The 24,097-nt window shown below is 35.9% G+C and overlaps 1 protein-coding gene across 1 annotated transcript; it reads right to left on the bottom strand.

Annotated features, from left to right (window-relative positions):
* Nucleotides 1-17,948: 17,948 nt before the first annotated feature.
* LOC132628344 (uncharacterized) lies at nucleotides 17,949-18,498 on the bottom strand. The gene is made up of 2 exons (XM_060344130.1): nucleotides 18,493-18,498; nucleotides 17,949-18,329 (listed from the first exon to the last, which is right to left on the bottom strand). The coding sequence occupies exons 1-2, from the start codon at nucleotides 18,496-18,498 to the stop codon at nucleotides 17,949-17,951; spliced, it is 387 nt and encodes a 128-aa protein (XP_060200113.1).
* Nucleotides 18,499-24,097: the final 5,599 nt, after the last annotated feature.

Raw genomic sequence — 24,097 nt, 5'->3', positions numbered from 1 at the left:
AAAAGAATTTTCAAAAGAGACATACGAATCACCTCTATAGTCAACAATGATTTTTAAAAGAGACATACCTTAATATTTTAAAAAAAGTTTAACAATTCACTTTTCTAAAAGAGACATACCTTAATATGATACCAAGATTTTCACGCCCCAAAACCCACCCTAGACGTGACCGTCATCCGACGTCATGAACAACATCGGAAGCTAAACAACACTATAATAATACTTGAACCCGCCGGGTTCAACATTTGCCTCCAACAATTTATAAATTAAATGTAACAAATCATGAATACATGAACTAAATCAGCGGAAGTCTTTAATATCATAAAGGTTAATCAAAACGTGACAACGCCCAAGAGCTAACAGAACTCAACAACCACCCACAAGATTGTATACTCTGGAGCTTCTAGGATAAAGAAGTAATAGTGTGACTCATCGGGACGCAACCCAAAACTAATAATAAATGAACAAAATAATAGGGTGTCCCACGAATGAACGTGTGGGCTCACCAAATCAGCAGCAACAGCTGGTCCTTCGTAAGCGCCTGAAGTATCTAGAACCTGCTCTCCTCCGTTACCTAACATACCATCAAAAATAACAATGGTATGCCAGAGTACTTCGTACTCAGTGAGTGCCTCGGGGACGATAAGTAAAATAAAAATAAAATATAATAATACATAAAGAAATCAGTTCTGAAAAGATGGTATAAAAACTGTCAATCCACTTTATGATTCTTAATATCATTTGTTAAACAGTTTATAAAGCCATTTCAAAATCCCGGTTTCAATTGTGCTTTAAATCGATCAGGCATAAATACCAGTTCCATAATAAAGATGGATATCACAATCGCCCATATAGGCCCAACTCAATATCAACAACAATGCGTAATACACCGGAATATGGATTCACGGTGGCTACTCTTCCTCCCGATTAGCAAGGCACACTGCGCAATACACCGGGATATGGATTCACGGTGGCTACTCTTCCTCCCGAATAGCAAGGTAATTAATACACCCCAGGTAGCGAACCCGGAAGTGGCCACTCTTCCCCGCCGAATGGCAAGGCAATTAATACACTAGGATCCATAGTGGCTACTCTTCCTCCCGAATAGCAGGGAAAACACAACAACAAAGTCCATGGCATAGAAGCCGATTCACAATTTGTCTCAAAGTAGTCACACCATCAATAACATTAAAGTTCATTATGCCATATCGAATGAATAAGTCATTCCAACCAAAGTTTTGAAAACATATAACTTCTTTACAAAAGATTTCCATGTCCCAATTCATCAATGAGAATGTCATCACCAACTCTTAACCATCATTATTAAGCATCTCTCATAGATGAAAACATTCATAATATCTTATACATATATAGGGTTTGTTACAATCTAGGTTTAACGTGGGTTTGTCCCCTCACACACATTAACCACCATTTAGACATGAATTAGAGTTCAAGAAACACGAAAAGATTACCTTTCCTTTCATTCATTAAAGAATCTTGAATAAAATTTATACTTCCAACAATAGTTTCAAAAAGTGACTTTCATTCAAAATAGGTTTTTAAAAGAGAAGACATACAAATCACTTTCATAGTCAAAAAGAATTTTCAAAAGAGACATACGAATCACCACTATAGTCAACAATGATTTTTAAAAGAGACATACCTTAATATGTTAAAAAAAGTTTAACAATTCACTTTTCTAAAAGAGACATACCTTAATATGATACCAAGCTTTTCACGCCCCAAAACCCACCCTAGACGTGACCGCCATCCGACGTCATGAACAACATCGGAAGAACCTAAACAACACTATAATAATACTTGAACCCGCCAGGTTCAACATTTGCCTCCAACAGTTTATAAATTAAATGTAACAAATCATGAATACATGAACTAAATCAGCGGAAGTCTTTAATATCATAAAGGTTAATCAAAACGTGACAACGCCCAAGAGTTAACAGAACTCAACAACTTCCCACAAGAATGTATACTATGGAGCTTCTAGGATAAAGAGGTAATAGTTTGACTCATCGGGACGCAACCCAAAACTAATAATAAATGAAAAAAATAATAGGGTGTCCCATGAATGAACGTGTGGGCTCACCAAATCAGCAGCAACAACAAGTCCTTCCGAAGGGCCTGAAGTATCAAGAACCTGCTCTCTTCCGTTACCTAACATACCATCAAAAACAACAATGGTATGCCTCAGTACTTCGTACTCAGTGAGTGCCTCGGGGACGATAAGTAATATAAAAATAAAATATAATAATACATAAAGAAATCAGTTCTGAAAAGATGGTATAAAAACTGTCAATCCACTTTATGATTCTTAATATAATATGTTAAACAGTTTATAAAGCCATTTCAAAATCCCGGTTTCAATTGTGCTTTAAATCGATCAGGCATAAATACCAGTTCCATAATAAAGATGTATATCACAATCGCCCATATAGGCCCAACTCAATATCAACAACAATGCGTAATACACCGGAATATGGATTCACGGTGGCTACTCTTCCTACCGACTAGCAAGCGACACTGCGCAATACACTGGGATATGGATTCGCGGTGGCTACTCTTCCTCCCGAATAGCAAGGCAATTAATACACCCCAGGTAGTGAACCCGGAAGTGGCCACTCTTCCCGCCCGAATGGCAAGGCAATTAATACACTAGGATCCATAGTGGCTACTCTTCCTCCCGAATAGCAAAGCAAACACAACAACAAAGACCATGGCATAGAAGCCGATTCACAATTTGTCTCAAAGTAGTCACACCATCAATAACATTAAAGTTCATTATGCCATATCGAATGAATAAGTCATTCCAATTAAAGTTTTGAAAACATATAACTTCTTTACAAAAGATTTCCATGTCCCAATTCATCAATGAGAATGTCATCACCAACTCTTAACCATCATTATTAAGCATCTCTCATGGATGAAAACAATCATAATATCTTATACATATATAGGGTTTGTTACAGTCTAGGTTTAACGTGGGTTTGTCCCCTCACACACATTAACCACCATTTAGACATGAATTAGAGTTCAAGAAACATGAAAAGATTACTTTTCCTTTCATTCATTAAAGAATCTTGAATAAAATTTATACTTCCAACAATAGTTTCAAAAAGTGACTTTCATTCAAAATAAGTTTTTGAAAGAGAGACATACAAATCACTTTCATAGTCAAAAAGAATTTTCAAAAGAGAGATACGAATCACCTCTATAGTCAATAATGATTTTTAAAAGAGACATACCTTAATATGTTAAACAAAGTTTAACAATTCACTTTTCTAAAAGAGACATACCTTAATATGATACCAAGCTTTTCACGCCCCAAAACCCACCCTAGACGTGACCGCCATCCGACGTCATGAACAACATCGGAAGAACCTAAACAACACTATAATAATACTTGAACCCGCCAGGTTCAACATTTGCCTCCAACAGTTTATAAATTAAATGTAACAAATCATGAATACATGAACTAAATCAGCGGAAGTCTTTAATATCACAAAGGTTAATCAAAACGTGACAACGCCCAAGAGTTAACAAACCTCAACAACTTCCCACAAGAATGTATACTATGGAGCTTCTAGGATAAAGAGGTAATAGTTTGACTCATCGGGACGCAACCCAAAACTAATAATAAATGAAAAAAATAATAGGGTGTCCCATGAATGAACGTGTGGGCTCACCAAATCAGCAGCAACAACAAGTCCTTCCTAAGCGCCTGAAGTATCAAGAACCTGCTCTCCTCCGTTACCTAACATACCATAAAAAACAACAATGGTATGCCTGAGTACTTCGTACTCAGTGAGTGCCTCGGGGACGATAAGTAATATAAAAATAAAATACATTAATACATAAAGAAATTAGTTCTGAAAAGATGGTATAAAAACTTTTATTCCACTTTGTGATTCTTAATATCATTTGTTAAACAGTTTATAAAGCCATTTCAAAATCCCGGTTTCAATTGTGCTTTAAATCGATCAGGCATAAATACCAGTTCCATAATAAAGATGGATATCACAATCGCCCATATAGGCCCAACTCAATATCAACAACACTGCGCAATACACCGGAATATGGATTCACGGTGGCTACTCTTCCTACCGACTAGCAAGCCACACTGCGCAATACACTGGGATATGGATTCGCGGTGGCTACTCTTCCTCCCGAATAGCAAGGCAATTAATACACCCCAGGTAGTGAACCCGGAAGTGGCCACTCTTCCCGCCCGAATGGCAAGGCAATTAATACACTAGGATCCATAGTGGCTACTCTTCCTCCCGAATAGCAAGGCAAACACAACAACAAAGACCATGGCATAGAAGCCGATTCACAATTTGTCTCAAAGTAGTCACACCATCAATAACATTAAAGTTCATTATGCCATATCGAATGAATAAGTCATTCCAATCAAAGTTTTGAAAACATATAACTTCTTTACAAAAGATTTCCATGTCCCAATTCATCAATGAGAATGTCATCACTAACTCTTAACCATCATTATTAAGCATCTCTCATAGATGAAAACATTCATAATATCTTATACATATATAGGGTTTGTTACAATCTAGGTTTAACGTGGGTTTGTCCCCTCACACACATTAACCACCATTTAGACGTGAATTAGAGTTCAAGAAACATGAAAAGATTATTTTTCCGTTCATTCATTAAACAATCTTGAATAAAATTTATACTTCCAACAATAGTTTCAAAAAGTGACTTTCATTCAAAATAAGTTTTTAAAAGAGAGACATACAAATCAGTTTCATAGTCCAAAAGAATTTTCAAAAGAGACATACGAATCACCTCTATAGGTAACAATGATTTTTCAAAGAGACATACCTTAATATGTTAAACAAAGTTTAACAATTCACTTTTCTAAAAGAGACATACCTTAATATGATACCAAGCTTTTCACGCCCCAAAACCCACCCTAGACGTGACCGTCATCCGACGTCATGAACAACATCGGAAGAACCTAAACAACACTATAATAATACTTGAACCCGCCAGGTTCAACATTTGCCTCCAACAGTTTATAAATTAAATGTAACAAATCATGAATAAATGAACTAAATCAGCGGAAGTCTTTAATATCATAAAGGTTAATCAAAACGTGACAACGCCCAAGAGTTAACAGAACTCAACAACTACCCACAAGTATGTATACTATGGAGCTTCTAGGATAAAGAGGTAATAGTTTGACTCATCGGGACGCAACCCAAAACTAATAATAAATGAAAAAAATAATAGGGTGTCCCACGAATGAACGTGTGGGCTCACCAAATCAGCAGCAACAGCAAGTCCTTCCTAAGCGCCTGAAGTATCAAGAACCTGCTCTTCTCCGTTACCTAACATACCATAAAAAACAATAATGGTATGCCTGAGTACTTCGTACTTAGTGAGTGCCTCGGGGACGATAAGTAATATAAAAATAAAATACATTAATACATAAAGAAATCAGTTCTGAAAAGATGGTATAAAAACTTTTATTCCACTTTGTGATTCTTAATATCATTTGTTAAACAGTTTATAAAGCCATTTCAAAATCCCGGTTTCAATTGTGCTTTAAATCGATCAGGCATAAATACCAGTTCCATAATAAAGATGGATATCACAATCGCCCATATAGGCCCAACTCAATATCAACAACACTGCGCAATACACCGGAATATGGATTCACGGTGGCTACTCTTCCTACCGACTAGCAAGCCACACTGCGCAATACACTGGGATATGGATTCGCGGTGGCTACTGTTCCTCCCGAATAGCAAGGCAATTAATACACCCCAGGTAGCGAACTCGGAAGTGGCCACTCTTCCCCCTCGAATGGCAAGGCAATTAATACACTAGGATCCATAGTGGCTACTCTTCCTCCCGAATAGCAAGGCAAACACAACAACAAAGACCATGGCATAGAAGCCGATTCACAATTTTTCTCAAAGTAGTCACACCATCAATAACATTAAAGTTCATTATGCCATATCGAATGAATAAGTCATTCCAATCAAAGTTTTGAAAACATATAACTTCTTTACAAAAGATTTCCATGTCCCAATTCATCAATGAGAATGTCATCACCAACTCTTAACCATCATTATTAAGCATCTCTCATGGATGAAAACAATCATAATATCTTATACATATATAGGGTTTGTTACAATCTAGGTTTAACGTGGGTTTGTCCCCTCACACACATTAACCACCATTTAGACATGAATTAGAGTTCAAGAAACATGAAAAGATTACTTTTCCTTTCATTCATTAAAGAATCTTGAATAAAATTTATACTTCCAACAATAGTTTCAAAAAGTGACTTTCATTCAAAATAAGTTTTTAAAAGAGAGACATACAAATCACTTTCATAGTCAAAAAGAATTTTCAAAAGAGACATACGAATCACCTCTATAGTCAACAATGATTTTTAAAAGAGACATACCTTAATATTTTAAAAAAAGTTTAACAATTCACTTTTCTAAAAGAGACATACCTTAATATGATACCAAGATTTTCACGCCCCAAAACCCACCCTAGACGTGACCGTCATCCGACGTCATGAACAACATCGGAAGACCTAAACAACACTATAATAATACTTGAACCCGCCAGGGTTCAACATTTGCCTCCAACAGTTTATAAATTAAATGTAACAAATCATGAATACATGAACTAAATCAGCGGAAGTCTTTAATATCATAAAGGTTAATCAAAACGTGACAACGCCCAAGAGTTAACAGAACTCAACAACTACCCACAAGTATGTATACTATGGAGCTTCTAGGATAAAGAGGTAATAGTTTGACTCATCGGGACGCAACCCAAAACTAATAATAAATGAAAAAAATAATAGGGTGTCCCACGAATGAACGTGTGGGCTCACCAAATCAGCAGCAACAGCAAGTCCTTCCTAAGCGCCTGAAGTATCAAGAACCTGCTCTCCTCTGTTACCTAACATACCATCAAAAACAATAATGGTATGCCTGAGTACTTCATACTCAGTGAGTGCCTCGGGGACGATAAGTAATATAAAAATAAAATACATTAATACATAAAGAAATCAGTTCTGAAAAGATGGTATAAAAACTTTTATTCCACTTTGTGATTCTTAATATCATTTGTTAAACAGTTTATAAAGCCATTTCAAAATCCCGGTTTCAATTGTGCTTTAAATCGATCAGGCATAAATACCAGTTCCATAATAAAGATGGATATCACAATCGCCCATATAGGCCCAACTCAATATCAACAACACTGCGCAATACACCGGAATATGGATTCACGGTGGCTACTCTTCCTACCGACTAGCAAGCCACACTGCGCAATACACTGGGATATGGATTCGCGGTGGCTACTCTTCCTCCCGAATAGCAAGGCAATTAATACACCCCAGGTAGCGAACTCGGAAGTGGCCACTCTTCCCCCCTCGAATGGCAAGGCAATTAATACACTAGGATCCATAGTGGCTACTCTTCCTCCCGAATAGCAAGGCAAACACAACAACAAAGACCATGGCATAGAAGCCGATTCACAATTTTTCTCAAAGTAGTCACACCATCAATAACATTAAAGTTCATTATGCCATATCGAATGAATAAGTCATTCCAATCAAAGTTTTGAAAACATATAACTTCTTTACAAAAGATTTCCATGTCCCAATTCATCAATGAGAATGTCATCACCAACTCTTAACCATCATTATTAAGCATCTCTCATGGATGAAAACAATCATAATATCTTATACATATATAGGGTTTGTTACAATCTAGGTTTAACGTGGGTTTGTCCCCTCACACACATTAACCACCATTTAGACATGAATTAGAGTTCAAGAAACATGAAAAGATTACTTTTCCTTTCATTCATTAAAGAATCTTGAATAAAATTTATACTTCCAACAATAGTTTCAAAAAGTGACTTTCATTCAAAATAAATTTTTGAAAGAGAGACATACAAATCACTTTCATAGTGAAAAAGAATTTTCAAAAGAGACATACGAATCACCTCTATAATCAACAATGATTTTTAAAAGAGACATACCTTAATATGTTAAACAAAGTTTAACAATTCACTTTTCTAAATGAGACATACCTTAATATGATACCAAGCTTTTCACGCACCAAAACCCACCCTAGACGTGACCGCCATCCGACGTCATGAACAACATCGGAAGAACCTAAACAACACTATAATAATACTTGAACCCGCCAGGTTCAACATTTGCCTCCAACAGTTTATAAATTAAATGTAACAAATCATGAATACATGAACTAAATCAGCGGAAGTCTTTAATATCACAAAGGTTAATCAAAACGTGACAACGCCCAAGAGTTAACAAAACTCAACAACTACCCACAAGAATGTATACTATGGAGCTTCTAGGATAAAGAGGTAATAGTTTGACTCATCGGGACGCAACCCAAAACTAATAATAAATGAACAAGATAATAGGGTGTCCCACGAATGAACGTGTGGGCTCACCAAATCAGCAGCAACAGGAAAGTCCTTCCTAAGCGCCTGAAAGTATCAAGAACCTGCTCTCCTCCGTTACCTAACATACCATCAAAAACAACAATGGTATGCCTGAGTACTTCGTACTCAGTGAGTGCCTCGGGGACGATAAGTAATATAAAAATAAAATATAATAATACATAAAGAAATCAGTTCTGAAAAGATGGTATAAAAACTTTTATTCCACTTTGTGATTCGTAATATCATTTGTTAAACAGTTTATAAAGCCATTTCAAAATCCCGGTTTCAATTGTGCTTTAAATCGATCAGGCATAAATACCAGTTCCATAAATTAGATGGATATCACAATCGCCCACATAGGCCCAACTCAATATCAACAACACTGCGTAATACACCGGAATATGGATTCACGGTGGCTACTCTTCCTACCGAATAGCAAGGCCACACTGCGCAATACACCTGGGATATGGATTCAGCGGTGGCTACTCTTCATCCCGAATAGCAAGGGCAATTAATACACCCCAGGTAGTGAACCCGGAAGTGGCCACTCTTCCCGCCCGAATGGCAAGGCAATTAATACACTAGGATCCATAGTGGCTACTCTTCCTCCCGAATAGCAAGGCAAACACAACAACAAAGACCATGGCATAGAAGCCGATTCACAATTTGTCTCAAAGTAGTCACACCATCAATAACATTAAAGTTCATTATGCCATATCGAATGAATAAGTCATTCCAATCAAAGTTTTGAAAACATATAACTTCTTTACAAAAGATTTCCATGTCCCAATTCATCAATGAGAATGTCATCACTAACTCTTAACCATCATTATTAAGCATCTCTCATAGATGAAAACAATTCATAATATCTTATACATATATAGGGTTTGTTACAATCTAGGTTTAACGTGGGTTTGTCCCCTCACACACATTAACCACCATTTAGACGTGAATTAGAGTTCAAGAAACATGAAAAGATTATTTTTCCTTTCATTCATTAAAGAATCTTGAATAAAATTTATACTTCCAACAATAGTTTCAAAAAGTGACTTTCATTCAAAATAAGTTTTTAAAAGAGAGACATACAAATCACTTTCATAGTCCAAAAGAATTTTCAAAAGAGACATACGAATCACCTCTATAGTCAACAATGATTTTTCAAAGAGACATACCTTAATATGTTAAACAAAGTTTAACAATTCACTTTTCTAAAAGAGACATACCTTAATATGATACCAAGCTTTTCACGCCCCAAAACCCACCCTAGACGTGACCGCCATCCGACGTCATGAACAACATCGGAAGAACCTAAACAACACTATAATAATACTTGAACCCGCCAGGTTCAACATTTGCCTCCAACAGTTTATAAATTAAATGTAACAAATCATGAATACATGAACTAAATCAGCGGAAGTCTTTAATATCACAAAGGTTAATCAAAACGTGACAACGCCCAAGAGTTAACAAAACTCAACAACTACCCACAAGAATGTATACTATGGAGCTTCTAGGATAAAGAGGTAATAGTTTGACTCATCGGGACGCAACCCAAAACTAATAATAAATGAACAAGATAATAGGGTGTCCCACGAATGAACGTGTGGGCTCACCAAATCAGCAGCAACAGGAAATCCTTCCTAAGCGCCTGAAGTATCAAGAACCTGCTCTCCTCCGTTACCTAACATACCATCAAAAACAACAATGGTATGCCTGAGTACTTCGTACTCAGTGAGTGCCTCGGGGACGATAAGTAATATAAAAATACAATATAATAATACATAAAGAAATCAGTTCTGAAAAGATGGTATAAAAACTTTTATTCCACTTTGTGATTCTTAATATCATTTGTTAAACAGTTTATAAAGCCATTTCAAAATCCCGGTTTCAATTGTGCTTTAAATCGATCAGGCATAAATACCAGTTCCATAATAAAGATGGATATCACAATCGCCCATATAGGCCCAACTCAATATCAACAACACTGCGCAATACACCGGAATATGGATTCACGGTGGCTACTCTTCCTACCGAATAGCAATGCCACACTGCGCAATACACCTGGGATATGGATTCAGCGGTGGCTACTCTTCCTCCCGAATAGCAAGGCAATTAATACACCCCAGGTAGCGAACCCGGAAGTGGCCACTCTTCCCCCCGAATGGCAAGGCAATTAATACACTAGGATCCATAGTGGCTACTCTTCCTCCCGAATAGCAAGGCAAACACAACAACAAAGTACCATGGCATAGAAGCCGATTCACAATTTGTCTCAAAGTAGTCACACCATCAATAACATTAAAGTTCATTATGCCATATCGAATGAATAAGTCATTCCAATCAAAGTTTTGAAAACATATAACTTCTTTACAAAAGATTTCCATGTCCCAATTCATCAATGAGAATGTCATCACTAACTCTTAACCATCATTATTAAGCATCTCTCTTTGATGAAAACATTCATAATATCTTATACATATATAGGGTTTGTTACAATCTAGGTTTAACGTGGGTTTGTCCCCTCACACACATTAACCACCATTTAGACGTGAATTAGAGTTCAAGAAACATGAAAAGATTATTTTTCCTTTCATTCATTAAAGAATCTTGAATAAAATTTATACTTCCAACAATAGTTTCAAAAAGTGACTTTCATTCAAAATAAGTTTTTAAAAGAGAGACATACAAATCACTTTCATAGTCCAAAAGAATTTTCAAAAGAGACATACGAATCACCTCTATAGTCAACAATGATTTTTCAAAGAGACATACCTTAATATGTTAAACAAAGTTTAACAATTCACTTTTCTAAAAGAGACATACCTTAATATGATACCAAGCTTTTCACGCCCCAAAACCCACCCTAGACGTGACCGTCATCCGACGTCATGAACAACATCGGAAGAACCTAAACAACACTATAATAATACTTGAACCCGCCAGGTTCAACATTTGCCTCCAACAGTTTATAAATTAAATGTAACAAATCATGAATACATGAACTAAATCAGCGGAAGTCTTTAATATCATAAAGGTTAATCAAAACGTGACAACGCCCAAGAGTTAACAGAACTCAACAACTACCCACAAGAATGTATACTATGGAGCTTCTAGGATAAAGAGGTAATAGTTTGACTCATCGGGACGCAACCCAAAACTAATAATAAATGAAACAAATAATAGGGTGTCCCACGAATGAACGTGTGGGCTCACCAAATCAGCAGCAACAGCAAGTCCTTCCTAAGCGCCTGAAGTATCAAGAACCTGCTCTCCTCCGTTACCTAACATACCATAAAAAATAATAATGGTATGCCTGAGTACTTCGTACTCAGTGAGTGCCTCGGGGACGATAAGTAATATAAAAATAAAATACATTAATACATAAAGAAATCAGTTCTGAGAAGATGGTATAAAAACTTTTATTCCACTTTGTGATTCTTAATATCATTTGTTAAACAGTTTATAAAGCCATTTCAAAATCCCGGTTTCAATTGTGCTTTAAATCGATCAGGCATAAATACCAGTTCCATAATAAAGATGGATATCACAATCGCCCATATAGGCCCAACTCAATATCAACAACACTGCGCAATACACCGGAATATGGATTCACGGTGGCTACTCTTCCTACCGACTAGCAAGCCACACTGCGCAATACACTGGGATATGGATTCGCGGTGGCTACTGTTCCTCCCGAATTGCAAGGCAATTAATACACCCCAGGTAGCGAACCCGGAAGTGGCCACTCTTCCCCCTCGAATGGCAAGGCAATTAATACACTAGGATCCATAGTGGCTACTCTTCCTCCCGAATAGCAAGGCAAACACAACAACAAAGACCATGGCATAGAAGCCGATTCACAATTTTTCTCAAAGTAGTCACACCATCAATAACATTAAAGTTCATTATGCCATATCGAATGAATAAGTCATTCCAATCAAAGTTTTGAAAACATATAACTTCTTTACAAAAGATTTCCATGTCCCAATTCATCAATGAGAATGTCATCACCAACTCTTAACCATCATTATTAAGCATCTCTCATGGATGAAAACAATCATAATATCTTATACATATATAGGGTTTGTTACAATCTAGGTTTAACGTGGGTTTGTCCCCTCACACACATTAACCACCATTTAGACATGAATTAGAGTTCAAGAAACATGAAAAGATTACTTTTCCTTTCATTCATTAAAGAATCTTGAATAAAATTTATACTTCCAACAATAGTTTCAAAAAGTGACTTTCATTCAAAATAAGTTTTTGAAAGAGAGACATACAAATCACTTTCATAGTCAAAAAGAATTTTCAAAAGAGACATACGAATCACCTCTATAGTCAACAATGGTTTTTAAAAGAGACATACCTTAATATGTTAAACAAAGTTTAACAATTCACTTTTCTAAAAGAGACATACCTTAATATGATACCAAGCTTTTCACGCCCCAAAACCCACCCTAGACGTGACCGCCATCCGACGTCATGAACAACATCGGAAGAACCTAAACAACACTATAATAATACTTGAACCCGCCAGGTTCAACATTTGCCTCCAACAGTTTATAAATTAAATGTAACAAATCATGAATACATGAACTAAATCAGCGGAAGTCTTTAATATCACAAAGGTTAATCAAAACGTGACAACGCCCAAGAGTTAACAAAACTCAACAACTACCCACAAGAATGTATACTATGTAGCTTCTAGGATAAAGAGGTAATAGTTTGACTCATCGGGACGCAACCCAAAACTAATAATAAATGAACAAGATAATAGGGTGTCCCACGAATGAACGTGTGGGCTCACCAAATCAGCAGCAACAGGAAATCCTTCCTAAGCGCCTAAAGTATCAAGAACCTGCTCTCCTCCGTTACCTAACATACCATCAAAAACAACAATGGTATGCCTGAGTACTTCGTACTCAGTGAGTGCCTCGGGGACGATAAGTAATATAAAAATAAAATATAATAATACATAAAGAAATCAGTTCTGAAAAGATGGTATAAAAACTTTTATTCCACTTTGTGATTCTTAATATCATTCGTTAAACAGTTTATAAAGCCATTTCAAAATCCCGGTTTCAATTGTGCTTTAAATCGATCAGGCATAAATACCAGTTCCATAAAAAAGATGGATATCACAATCGCCCACATAGGCCCAACTCAATATCAAAAACACTGCGTAATACACCGGAATATGGATTCACGGTGGCTACTCTTCCTCTCGAATAGCAAGGCACACTGCGCAATACACCGGAATATGGATTCACGGTGGCTACTCTTCATCCCGAATAGCAGGGCAATTAATACACCCCAGGTGGCGAACCCGGAAGTGGCCACTCTTCCCCCCCCCCCCCCTAATGGCAAGGCAATTAATACACTAGGATCCATAGTGGCTACTCTTCCTCCCGAATAGCACGGAAAACACAACAACAATGTCCATGGCATAGAAGCCGATTCACAATTTGTCTCAAAGTAGTCACACCATCAATAACATTAAAGTTCATTATGCCATATCGAATGAATAAGTCATTCAAATCAAAGTTTTGAAAACATATAACTTCTTTACAAAAGATTTCCATGTCCCAATTCATCAATGAGAATGTCATCACTAACTCTTAACCATCATTATTAAGCATCTCTCATAGATGAAAACATTCATAATATCTTATACATATATAGGGTTTGTTACAATCTAGGTTTAACGTGGGTTTGTCCCCTCAGACACATTAACCACCATTTAGACGTGAATTAGAGTTCAAGAAACATGAAAAGATTATTTTTCCTTTCATTCATTAAAGAATCTTGAATAAAATTTATACTTCCAACAATAGTTTCAAAAAGTGACTTTCATTCAAAATAAGTTTTTAAAAGAGAGACATACAAATCACTTTCATAGTCCAAAAGAATTTTCAAAAGAGACATACGAATCACCTCTATAGTCAACAATGATTTTTCAAAGAGACATACCTTAATATGTTAAACAAAGTTTAACAATTCACTTTTCTAAAAGAGACATACCTTAATATGATACCAAGCGTTTCACGCCCCAAAACCCACCCTAGACGTGACCGCCATCCGACGTCATGAACAACATCGGAAGAACCTAAACAACACTATAATAATACTTGAACCCGCCAGGTTCAACATTTGCCTCCAACAGTTTATAAATTAAATGTAACAAATCATGAATACATGAACTAAATCAGCGGAAGTCTTTAATATCGCAAAGGTTAATCAAAACGTGACAACGCCCAAGAGTTAACAAAACTCAACAACTACCCACAAGAATGTATACTATGGAGCTTCTAGGATAAAGAGGTAATAGTTTGACTCATCGGGACGCAACCCAAAACTAATAATAAATGAACAAGATAATAGGGTGTCCCACGAATGAACGTGTGGGCTCACCAAATCAGCAGCAACAGGAAATCCTTCCTAAGCGCCTGAAGTATCAAGAACCTGCTCTCCTCCGTTACCTAACATACCATCAAAAACAACAATGGTATGCCTGAGTACTTCGTACTCAGTGAGTGCCTCGGGGACGATAAGTAATATAAAAATAAAATATAATAATACATAAAGAAATCAGTTCTGAAAAGATAGTATAAAAACTGTCATTCCACTTTATGATTCTTAATATCATTTGTTAAACAGTTTATAAAGATATTTCAAAATCCCGGTTTCAATTGTGCTTTAAATCGATCAGGCATAAATACCAGTTCCATAATAAAGATGGATATCACAATCTCCCATATAGGCCCAACTCAATATCAACAACACTGCGTAATACACTTGAATATGGATTCACGGTGGCTACTCTTCCTCTCGAATAGCAAGGCACACTGCGCAATACACCGGAATATGTATTCACGGTGGCTACTATAGCAAGGCAATTAATACACCCCAGGTAGCGAACTCGGAAGTGGCCACTATCCCCCCCCCCCCCCCCCCCCCCGAATGGCAAGGCAATAAATACACTAGGATCCATAGTGGCTACTCTTCCTCCCGAATAGCAAGGAAAACACAACAACAAAGTCCATGGCATAGAAGCCGATTCACAATTTGTCTCAAAGTAGTCACACCATCAATAACATTAAAGTTCATTATGCCATATCGAATGAATAAGTCATTCCAATCAAAGTTTTGAAAACATATAACTTCTTTACAAAAGATTTTCATGTCCCAATTCATCAATGAGAATGTCATCACCAACTCTTAACCATCATTATTAAGCATCTCTCATAGATGAAAACATTCATAATATCTTATACATATATAGGGTTTGTTACAATCTAGGTTTAATGTGGGTTTGTCCCCTCACACACATTAACCACCATTTAGACATGAATTAGAGTTCAAGAAACATGAAAAGATTACTTTTCCTTTCATTCATTAAAGAATCTTGAATAAAATTTATACTTCCAACAATAGTTTCAAAAAGTGACTTTCATTCAAAATAAGTTTTTAAAAGAGAGACATCCAAATCACTTTCATAGTCAAAAAGAATTTTCAAAAGAGACATACGAATCACCTCTATAGTCAACAATGATTTTTAAAAGAGACATACCTTAATATGTTAAACAAAGTTTAACAATTCACTTTTCTAATGAAGAACACTCAAACCCTAGCTTGAATCACTTTGAGAAGAATTATGTTGCAAACCCTAGGTTTTGGTCACAAGAATCATGTTAAGAATCATGTGTTTGATGTTAGAATCGATTAGTAATGTTAGGGATGTTTTTACCTTTGATTTAGAGACTTGGAGGAATGATTTTCGTCCTTAGGGTTGTTCAGAAAGTGGGGGAATAAACAAAACAAGGGTCTTATTTATAATTTTCTGGTGAAAACGGGCCAAAGGACGCCCCCAAAGGACGGACCGTGCTTCGTGTTACGGACCGTTCTTTGGACCGTCCATTATTGGAAATTTCCAGAGAGTTTCTGGAAATTTTTGAGATGTTACGGTTCATGTTTCGGTCCGTAACACGTGTTACGGTCCGTAACGTCTCACCGTAACACAGGCCAAATTTCCAGCGAAGACAGGATTCAGTAAAACGGGCATAACATTTTGTAAGTAAATTTTCTTGGGCTGGGCGACCTACCGTTGGAAAGCTATTTCAAATATCTACAACTTTCATGAAGGAAATGTTTCCAAATTTGCAACACATTTTCATGAAAATAGCCCAGAAGACAAACCTACCAAAACTTAGGCGAATTTAAGAGGCCTTAAGGACTTCACTAGTTGGTTTGACTTCACAACGACCATCTTCCACCCGAATTCATCAAGAATGGAATCATATAGATATAATATCATCTTAATACTAGATTTTTACACATTCACACCTAGTTCAAGTTTTACGAGGTGTTACATCATCAGAATCTGATTTCGAACCCTTTACATTCGTCTTCCGTTCCATACCACATACTCCATTCTTTCCGTATACTTACTTTCGAGGTTCACTCGAATGGTTCTTTGCCGCTGTACTTACCTTCAAGATTCCCATCTTGAGGCTTGAGTTAACCCTTTTTAGCAACATTCCTCCGTTGCTTACGCCTCTCCTTTTCTCAGGGCATCCTAATCTTCTTACTCTTGTATACTCACTTAGTGGTTAATATTTATTAAAATAATAAAGTAGTACATAGCAGCAAATAGAAAATAAAATAAAAAGTCCAAAGGGCAAACAGATAAACCAAAAACGCAAAGTTGCCTAATTCCTCCACCCAACACCCAAACGAAGCCTTAAATAACCTCTACTGTCACAAAGCCAGCAAAAGTCCATCGGAGCTAGAAGCGAAGATGGGGGAGCCGAAAATCAACATCTTCAGAGCTGTAAAAACTCTGCAAAGCTATGATTCCAAGACAATAAATCACTTCAACTCGTCGGAGCTACATGAATTAATCTCTAATCTGAGCTACTTCCAAGGTACCAACTTCATCTTTTTCGATAAAAATTTCACTATAATCACACCTAAAAACCTCTCACCTGGTGCAGTGAAAACTTTATCCAAGGAGTAACCCACTCCGAAGAAGATGAAGCTCGTCCAATTGAATAAGCCAGATCTGAAACTCATCCATGCCTGTTAGTTCGAGGAACCATGTAGCTGGCAGGTAAAATCATCTCCTCTTTGAAATAAAGCCCCTTTTAGATAAATTGGGCTTTTTATCTTGTGTGCTTGATAGATTTACTGATGGAATTGTCTTTATTATTTAGAGATAAAGTTTCAACTATTACTAGGGCCTCAATCGAATGAGCCAAAGCTAATACCACCAATGAAGCCTTTGTCCTGGTTGAATTACATTATCTCTTATAGTCCTACTTGATGATTGGTATTCATTGCTGCCCTAATTCTAAGATGTGGTATTTGTTGCTTTTCCACATTGATGATTTTTCTTCCTGCACTTGGCAGTTCAAAAAAATTATTAAAACTTATTATACCTGCAAAATCAAAAGCTAGGTTAGTTAAAAATCAGCCATTTTATTTCCTTCTTTAATCACATGTTGTATTGTCATATTATTGTCCTCCATCAAAACTCTTATTTTGTCAACTAAAGAGGCAATACACCAAGGTGCTTTCCATTCTCCATTCAAAATATTCCTTATCAGCGTAGAATCAGTGTCAATAACCACTAGTAGGCTCTTCTTTGTCACACAAAACCTTACTCCTTCCATCACTACCCTTGCCTCAGAAATTGCATTGGTAGTTTCCTCTATTTTCTTCCATTGAGCAAAAACCATATCTCCTTTCCAATCCCTCACACAGAAGCCATATGAACTGGGTCCAGGATTTGCTCTTGATGCACCATCTTTATTGCATTTGTAACATCTATCACTAGGAATCTTCTAGTAAACAATTCTAGTATTAATCATAGAACTGTATCCTACTAAGAAATTTACCAGATCTGGCCATAGATAAGGGATGTTCTTTAGCTAGGGATACCTAGTTTAGCTAAGTAAAATAGATTATTATTCACTTCATGCACCACTCTCTTCAAACTCACATTACCTCCATGTCTTATTGCATTTCTTCTTTTTCATAATTCCCAAGTTATCATATTAGGTACCGCCTATAGAATTGGCCTAATTTTGCTCTTACAATCTGTTTCCCACCATGATCTGATAACTTGGTGAATTTGGATGAGATTTATATGCAAACTTGCAGCATTCATGAAAATTCTCCAGACTTTTTTTGCAAATTTGCCTGATACAAAAAGATGGTTAATTGTTTCTTCTTGTTGTGGAATAGAACAACAATAACATCTAGAAACGACAGCTATTCTCATTCTCTTCAATTGATCATCTGTTGGAAGTTTAAACTTCCATAGTCTCCACATAAAGAATCATAAATTGAAAGGAATCCCAGTAATCTACATTTGCTTATCATCTCGTTGCTTTGCTTCTCTATGCCTCAGAATATTCCAAGCACTGTTTACAGTGAATTCACCTATGCTAGTTGGCATCTACCAAAGTTTGTCCCAATATCCTTGTAGCTGCTCAATGTGGATATCAGATTTAATGAACTCCACAATATCTACTGGAAAGGTTTCTTGCAACATATCTTCCTTCCAACTTCCTGCTTGTATTAATTCTGCCACTTCCTCTAGTCCCTCATTAAGTGGAAAATCAGATCGAACCACACAATGTAAAGCTCCCAATTTTGTCCAAAATTTCATACCAGACATTTGAAGACCCTGCTTGTATTTCCCACCAGATTTCATGTTCAACGGTTTCTCTTGCCTCTAGCATCTTCTTCCATACCTGTGTTCCCCCTTTCCATTGTACCAAAGTAGGGATTACTTTTTTACAATATTTGTTCCACATATAATTTGACCAAGTGTGTTGGTAGTTCTGAACTTCCACCACAATTTGGCAAACAAAGTATTTGAAACATCAAAAAGAGATTTAAAACCCAAACCTCCTTCCTGAGTTGGTAAACATGTATTTTTCCAATCAGATCAATGTTTACTCTTCTAATCCTCCTTATTACTCCAAAAATATTTTGAAAAAATATTATGGTGGAGAATCTAAGATTGAAAGTAAGTGTATTGGCATACTCTGCAAGACACTTTTGATCAAAATAGCCTTTCCCCCAAATGATAGCAGTTTTCCTTTTTATGAAAGAATTCTCCCTTTCACTTTCTTAATAAGTTCATAATAGAACACCTTCTTCTTCCTGGAATGAGTGATAGGAAAACTATGATAAGTAAAGGGTAACTGATATTTAGCAAAGCCAGTAAGTGTGCCCACTGATTGAATTAGCTTACTGTTCACCTTAGCATACATGTAATAAGAACTTTTGGTTCTATTAATGAGCTGTCTAGATGACTGCTCATATTTTCTCAACACTTCCACGATGCTCTTCGAGAATTCTGTGTCTGCTGATACAAAAATTATTATATCATTAGCATAAGCTAGATGATTTAAAGAAGCAGTCTATTTAGGCATCCTATACCCTATGTAACTCCTATATTCAACTAAGGAATTTAGGGCTCTTGACAGAACTTCAGCAGATAATAGAAACAGTGATGGAGATAGAGGATCCCCCTGTTTCACCCCTCTAGTTGATTGGGAAAAACCTATAGCTTGTCCATTTAATAAAACTGAGTACCAGTTATTTGCAATAAATCTCCAAATTATGTTAATCTAGTGTTCAGTAAACCCCATCTTCCTCAATACATGCATAAGGTATTTCCAAGAAACCCTATCATATGCCTTGGCCATATCCAACTTTATAATTACATTAGCAGGCTTGCCTCTCAATCTAATAGCTAAAACTATCTCCTGGGTGAGGAGAATATTTTCAAATATGATTCTTACTTTTACAAAATCTGACTGGTTTGTTGAAATCAAAGTAGGAATAATACATACCAACCTATCATGAACTACCCTTGAGATCACTTTGTTAATAAAATTTGACAGACTAATCGTCCTTAAGTCTGAGAAACTTTAGACAGTTTGCTTATTTGGTATTAAAACTAGATTTGTGTGAGTGGTGGATTTTGATAGAACGGCTCCATCAAATAATGCTAGTATCCTTCTTGAAAAGAATAGTTTGCTAATATCCTATCTAACCTTTTAAAGATACAATCATCAGCTACTCTACCATTTGTTGACACCTAATTTTTGACCTCCCGTAATTTATTTTGATTACTCAGAGTCCTTGGATAATAAATAAAATAACTTGCACACTCACAGAGGACCTGCATGATTTTTACATAATTATTCAGGCCAATGCTTTACTCCTATAAATTAATAAGGGAACCCTCAAGGCTCTATTAATTATCCAGAAATTTTACTAGTATTTTACAGCATTTTTACGGCATTTTATGAAATACTTTTTAAATTTATCAACCTCAGAACAATTTTAAAACAATTGTTCATTATAATTAATAAAAAAAATCAAGAAATTAGATAAGAAAGCAATTTATTTTATTTATCCAAAGAGTTCAAGTAAATTAACAAAATTACTATTTTACCCGTCAAGCTTTGAATTTTGCCTGTTTACCTGCTTTTTTTTTTGTTGACGAAAATAGTATTGACAAAATACAATTTCATTTGATTTCTAAGTTCCACCATAAATGACCTCCCCGTAATTAACCAATTCATGGTTCAAGATAAGTCGGGGCCATTTTGCAATTCTAGCCTCCCAAATAACTTTAATTGAGATAATCAATCAATTGGAAAATTAATTAAGGTTATTAATTCAAATTAGTTTTAATTGGAAACATTAATACCAAATTGAGACTATATTTTCAATAATTAAATTATTTTGTAATAATTAGATAGTTTAATAAAGGGAATTTCTGATTTTGTTGCGAAGGGTATAATTGCAAACTTTCTTTTTAAATTTTTGACCAATTCAGGCCATACTTGCAAAAGAGCTTGATTTATTGGCTTTTAAATAATTTGTATCTCATAATTTGATGTCTTTTAACTAATTAGTCTCCAATTTATTATTTTAAACATTTGCCCATTTTACCAAATACCCGCATTACCCCTATGTGAGTGTATATGTGTGATATACATCCATATACATGTAATTTATTAAAGGGGTGGGGACATTTTTTTTAATCATATATATGTATAATGAAGGGACAGGTTTTTTAAAAAAAAACAAAATCGGCCGAACCTTGTCCAGTCGGACCCGACACGGCCGAACCTTCCGCCAAGCCCGTCCGCCTCTTTTTGGAGGGGCCATTTTGCAAACAAACTTTTAGGGGCTAGGGTTGTGTCCCATCGGTTGGAGGCATAAAATGTGGAGGAGCGGACGAAGCTTTTAAAGCTTCGTCCTTCTCTCACCAGAAATCATCCAAACGAGCCCTTATGCAAGTTTTTTGCTCTGTCAAGATGTAACATATACTCCACCGTCGATCTTCTATTGTTTGGGATGATCTTGACCATCGTTCATTTGTCCCACATCGATGTTTGTGTTGGTTGTTTATGTTTTGGGGTTTCTATAAATAGAAAACCTCATTCACGAGTAAAAGGGTCGGAAAAAAAAAGAGGCAAGAGTTGAGTTTTGAAATTGAAATCTAATTTTGAAACCATAAATTGCCTAGTATAATTTTTTGGGGTTTTGAACTCAGATTTGAAACCATCCAATGGCTAAAATTTATTTTCTTGTTTTATTTTCTGGTATTGTGGTTCGAGTTTGAGGAGGATTTTGTCTTCAAATCCGTTCTTGATCAAGGTTGCACCCAAAAAAGGTAAATATCATACTTTGCATTCTTTGTTTTTTCAATATTTACTATTTGTGGTTTATTTCAGTTATTATGTGTTCTTGTGTGATTCCTGTTAGTCAAATATGTGTTTGTATCGATTAGTTAGGTTTTGGTGCATAGTGTTTTGCTTACTCGTAGCTAATTATGAAAAGTTAAGAGTTGATTTGGTAGTTCTAGGATTTGATTACTACTTAGCATTCTATGGTTCATTTCAGTTGGATTTAAGTATCCATGAGTGTTTGATGTCACCTAGATTATCATGTTCTCCTCACATTGGTCTTTAATTGTCTCTTAAAATGGATGGATTTTGATAAGTGAAGTGGGCTGGCTTGAGTAGGTGCCTCTCACTTAGATTGTTAGAATCCTGTGTTGATATAAGGCAGATTATAATGTGATAAGGTATCTCTATGGGGTTAGATTAGCTTTGTTTGCTTGTGATGATTGAGTTTCTTGATTCTGTGACTTGGTACTGCCTTAGTTCAAGGTTCTTGTGAAGTTTTTCTTGCCTTTTGCTCCATTTTTAGTAACTAGTAATATCATATTTAGTGATATTAATTTGACCTAATATCTTCACCTAATAGAACTTACTTCTAAATTAGCTCTATATTAATTTGAGTTCATGTGGGCTATAATTCAACTTATCTGGTTGCTTGTTTTTTGAGACAATTAGTGCTTGGTTCATTTTTGGTATAAGTTGGCATATGTGACTTGTTTGGATTAGTTTTGATTAATCTTGGGTTGATGTAGTAGTGGTTTATTCTTTACCCATTTCTTCTCTTCAAAAACTACTTGATACTTACTGTTTTTTTTTTTAAAGATTAGACCTGTCTATTTTTTTTTTTTTTGGTCTTTGCTTCTTCTTTTTGAAACTGTCTGTGCCTACTAAGTGTTTTGAGATTTCCTTCGTTAGCAATTTTATCATCTAGACTGAGGTAGATGTGCTACAAATCATTTAGCGTCTCTTAATTCTTGGTGATTTCCTATTTGTTGTCTCAAGGGGTAATTTCAACCTCAAAGTTTCATTTCAAGATTAAAAGATTTTGTTCAAAACTGGTTTTGTTTTTTCTTCAAGTAAGTAGTTGTAGTGTGCTATTTGTAGGAAGGGATATCTTCTACTTGGTTTTTACTCCACCTAAGTGTAACTTGGTCTAAAACTGAAGGGAGAAGGGATTTTGAAAGGGATAAAGTACTTTTTTTTTTTTGCACTACTTGGTTTCAGGAAAATTGTTCATTTTTCTGCACATTTAATGAGCTTGTCTGCTTGCTTTTGGACTGTACTATTTCAAATTTGCTTGACATCAATTTCTGGAAAACTTTGTTGGTCCTGTGTATTGGCATTCTCAAAGAAAAACTGGTATTTGCCTCCTCTACTTGACTGCTTGTGCCATCCAAAATCTTCTTGAGTGTTCTTCTGTAGAATCCATACTTACCTAGCACTATGGTCATGCATCATTCTTTTCCAAGCACATAGAGGATTAGGCTATTTTGAATCAAGATTCCCAGGAACTGTTGATCCTCTTTCCCTAGAAAAAATTTGGAACTAACTTGATGTTTTACTTGAAGTGTCGCTAATTGGCTTGCCTTCCATCCTCTTCAGACCATGATAACAATAGTACATTCTTGCATATATCATTATCTTTTAAAACTGTGTACATTTACAGGCTGCATATGATCTAAACCTCATTTATCTGCACCTTCATTCATCGGCACCAAACCATTTCCGCTATATGACTTGGAAACTTTTACTAGATTTTCTGAAATGAGGAATTGATTGTGTGAGTCCCTTTTTTTGTCTAAAGCAGTACTATTCAGGACTTTTGCTTGAGAATTTATTTAGCACTAGTATACCTGCACTGTTTTGACAGTGATTAGTACCAACGGGTCACACGA

Source organism: Lycium barbarum, chromosome 2 (assembly GCF_019175385.1).
Source record: "Lycium barbarum isolate Lr01 chromosome 2, ASM1917538v2, whole genome shotgun sequence".
NCBI lineage: Eukaryota > Viridiplantae > Streptophyta > Magnoliopsida > Solanales > Solanaceae > Lycium > Lycium barbarum.
The sequence above is the reverse complement of the archived record's forward strand: the minus strand, read 5'-3'. Positions and strand labels throughout refer to the sequence as shown.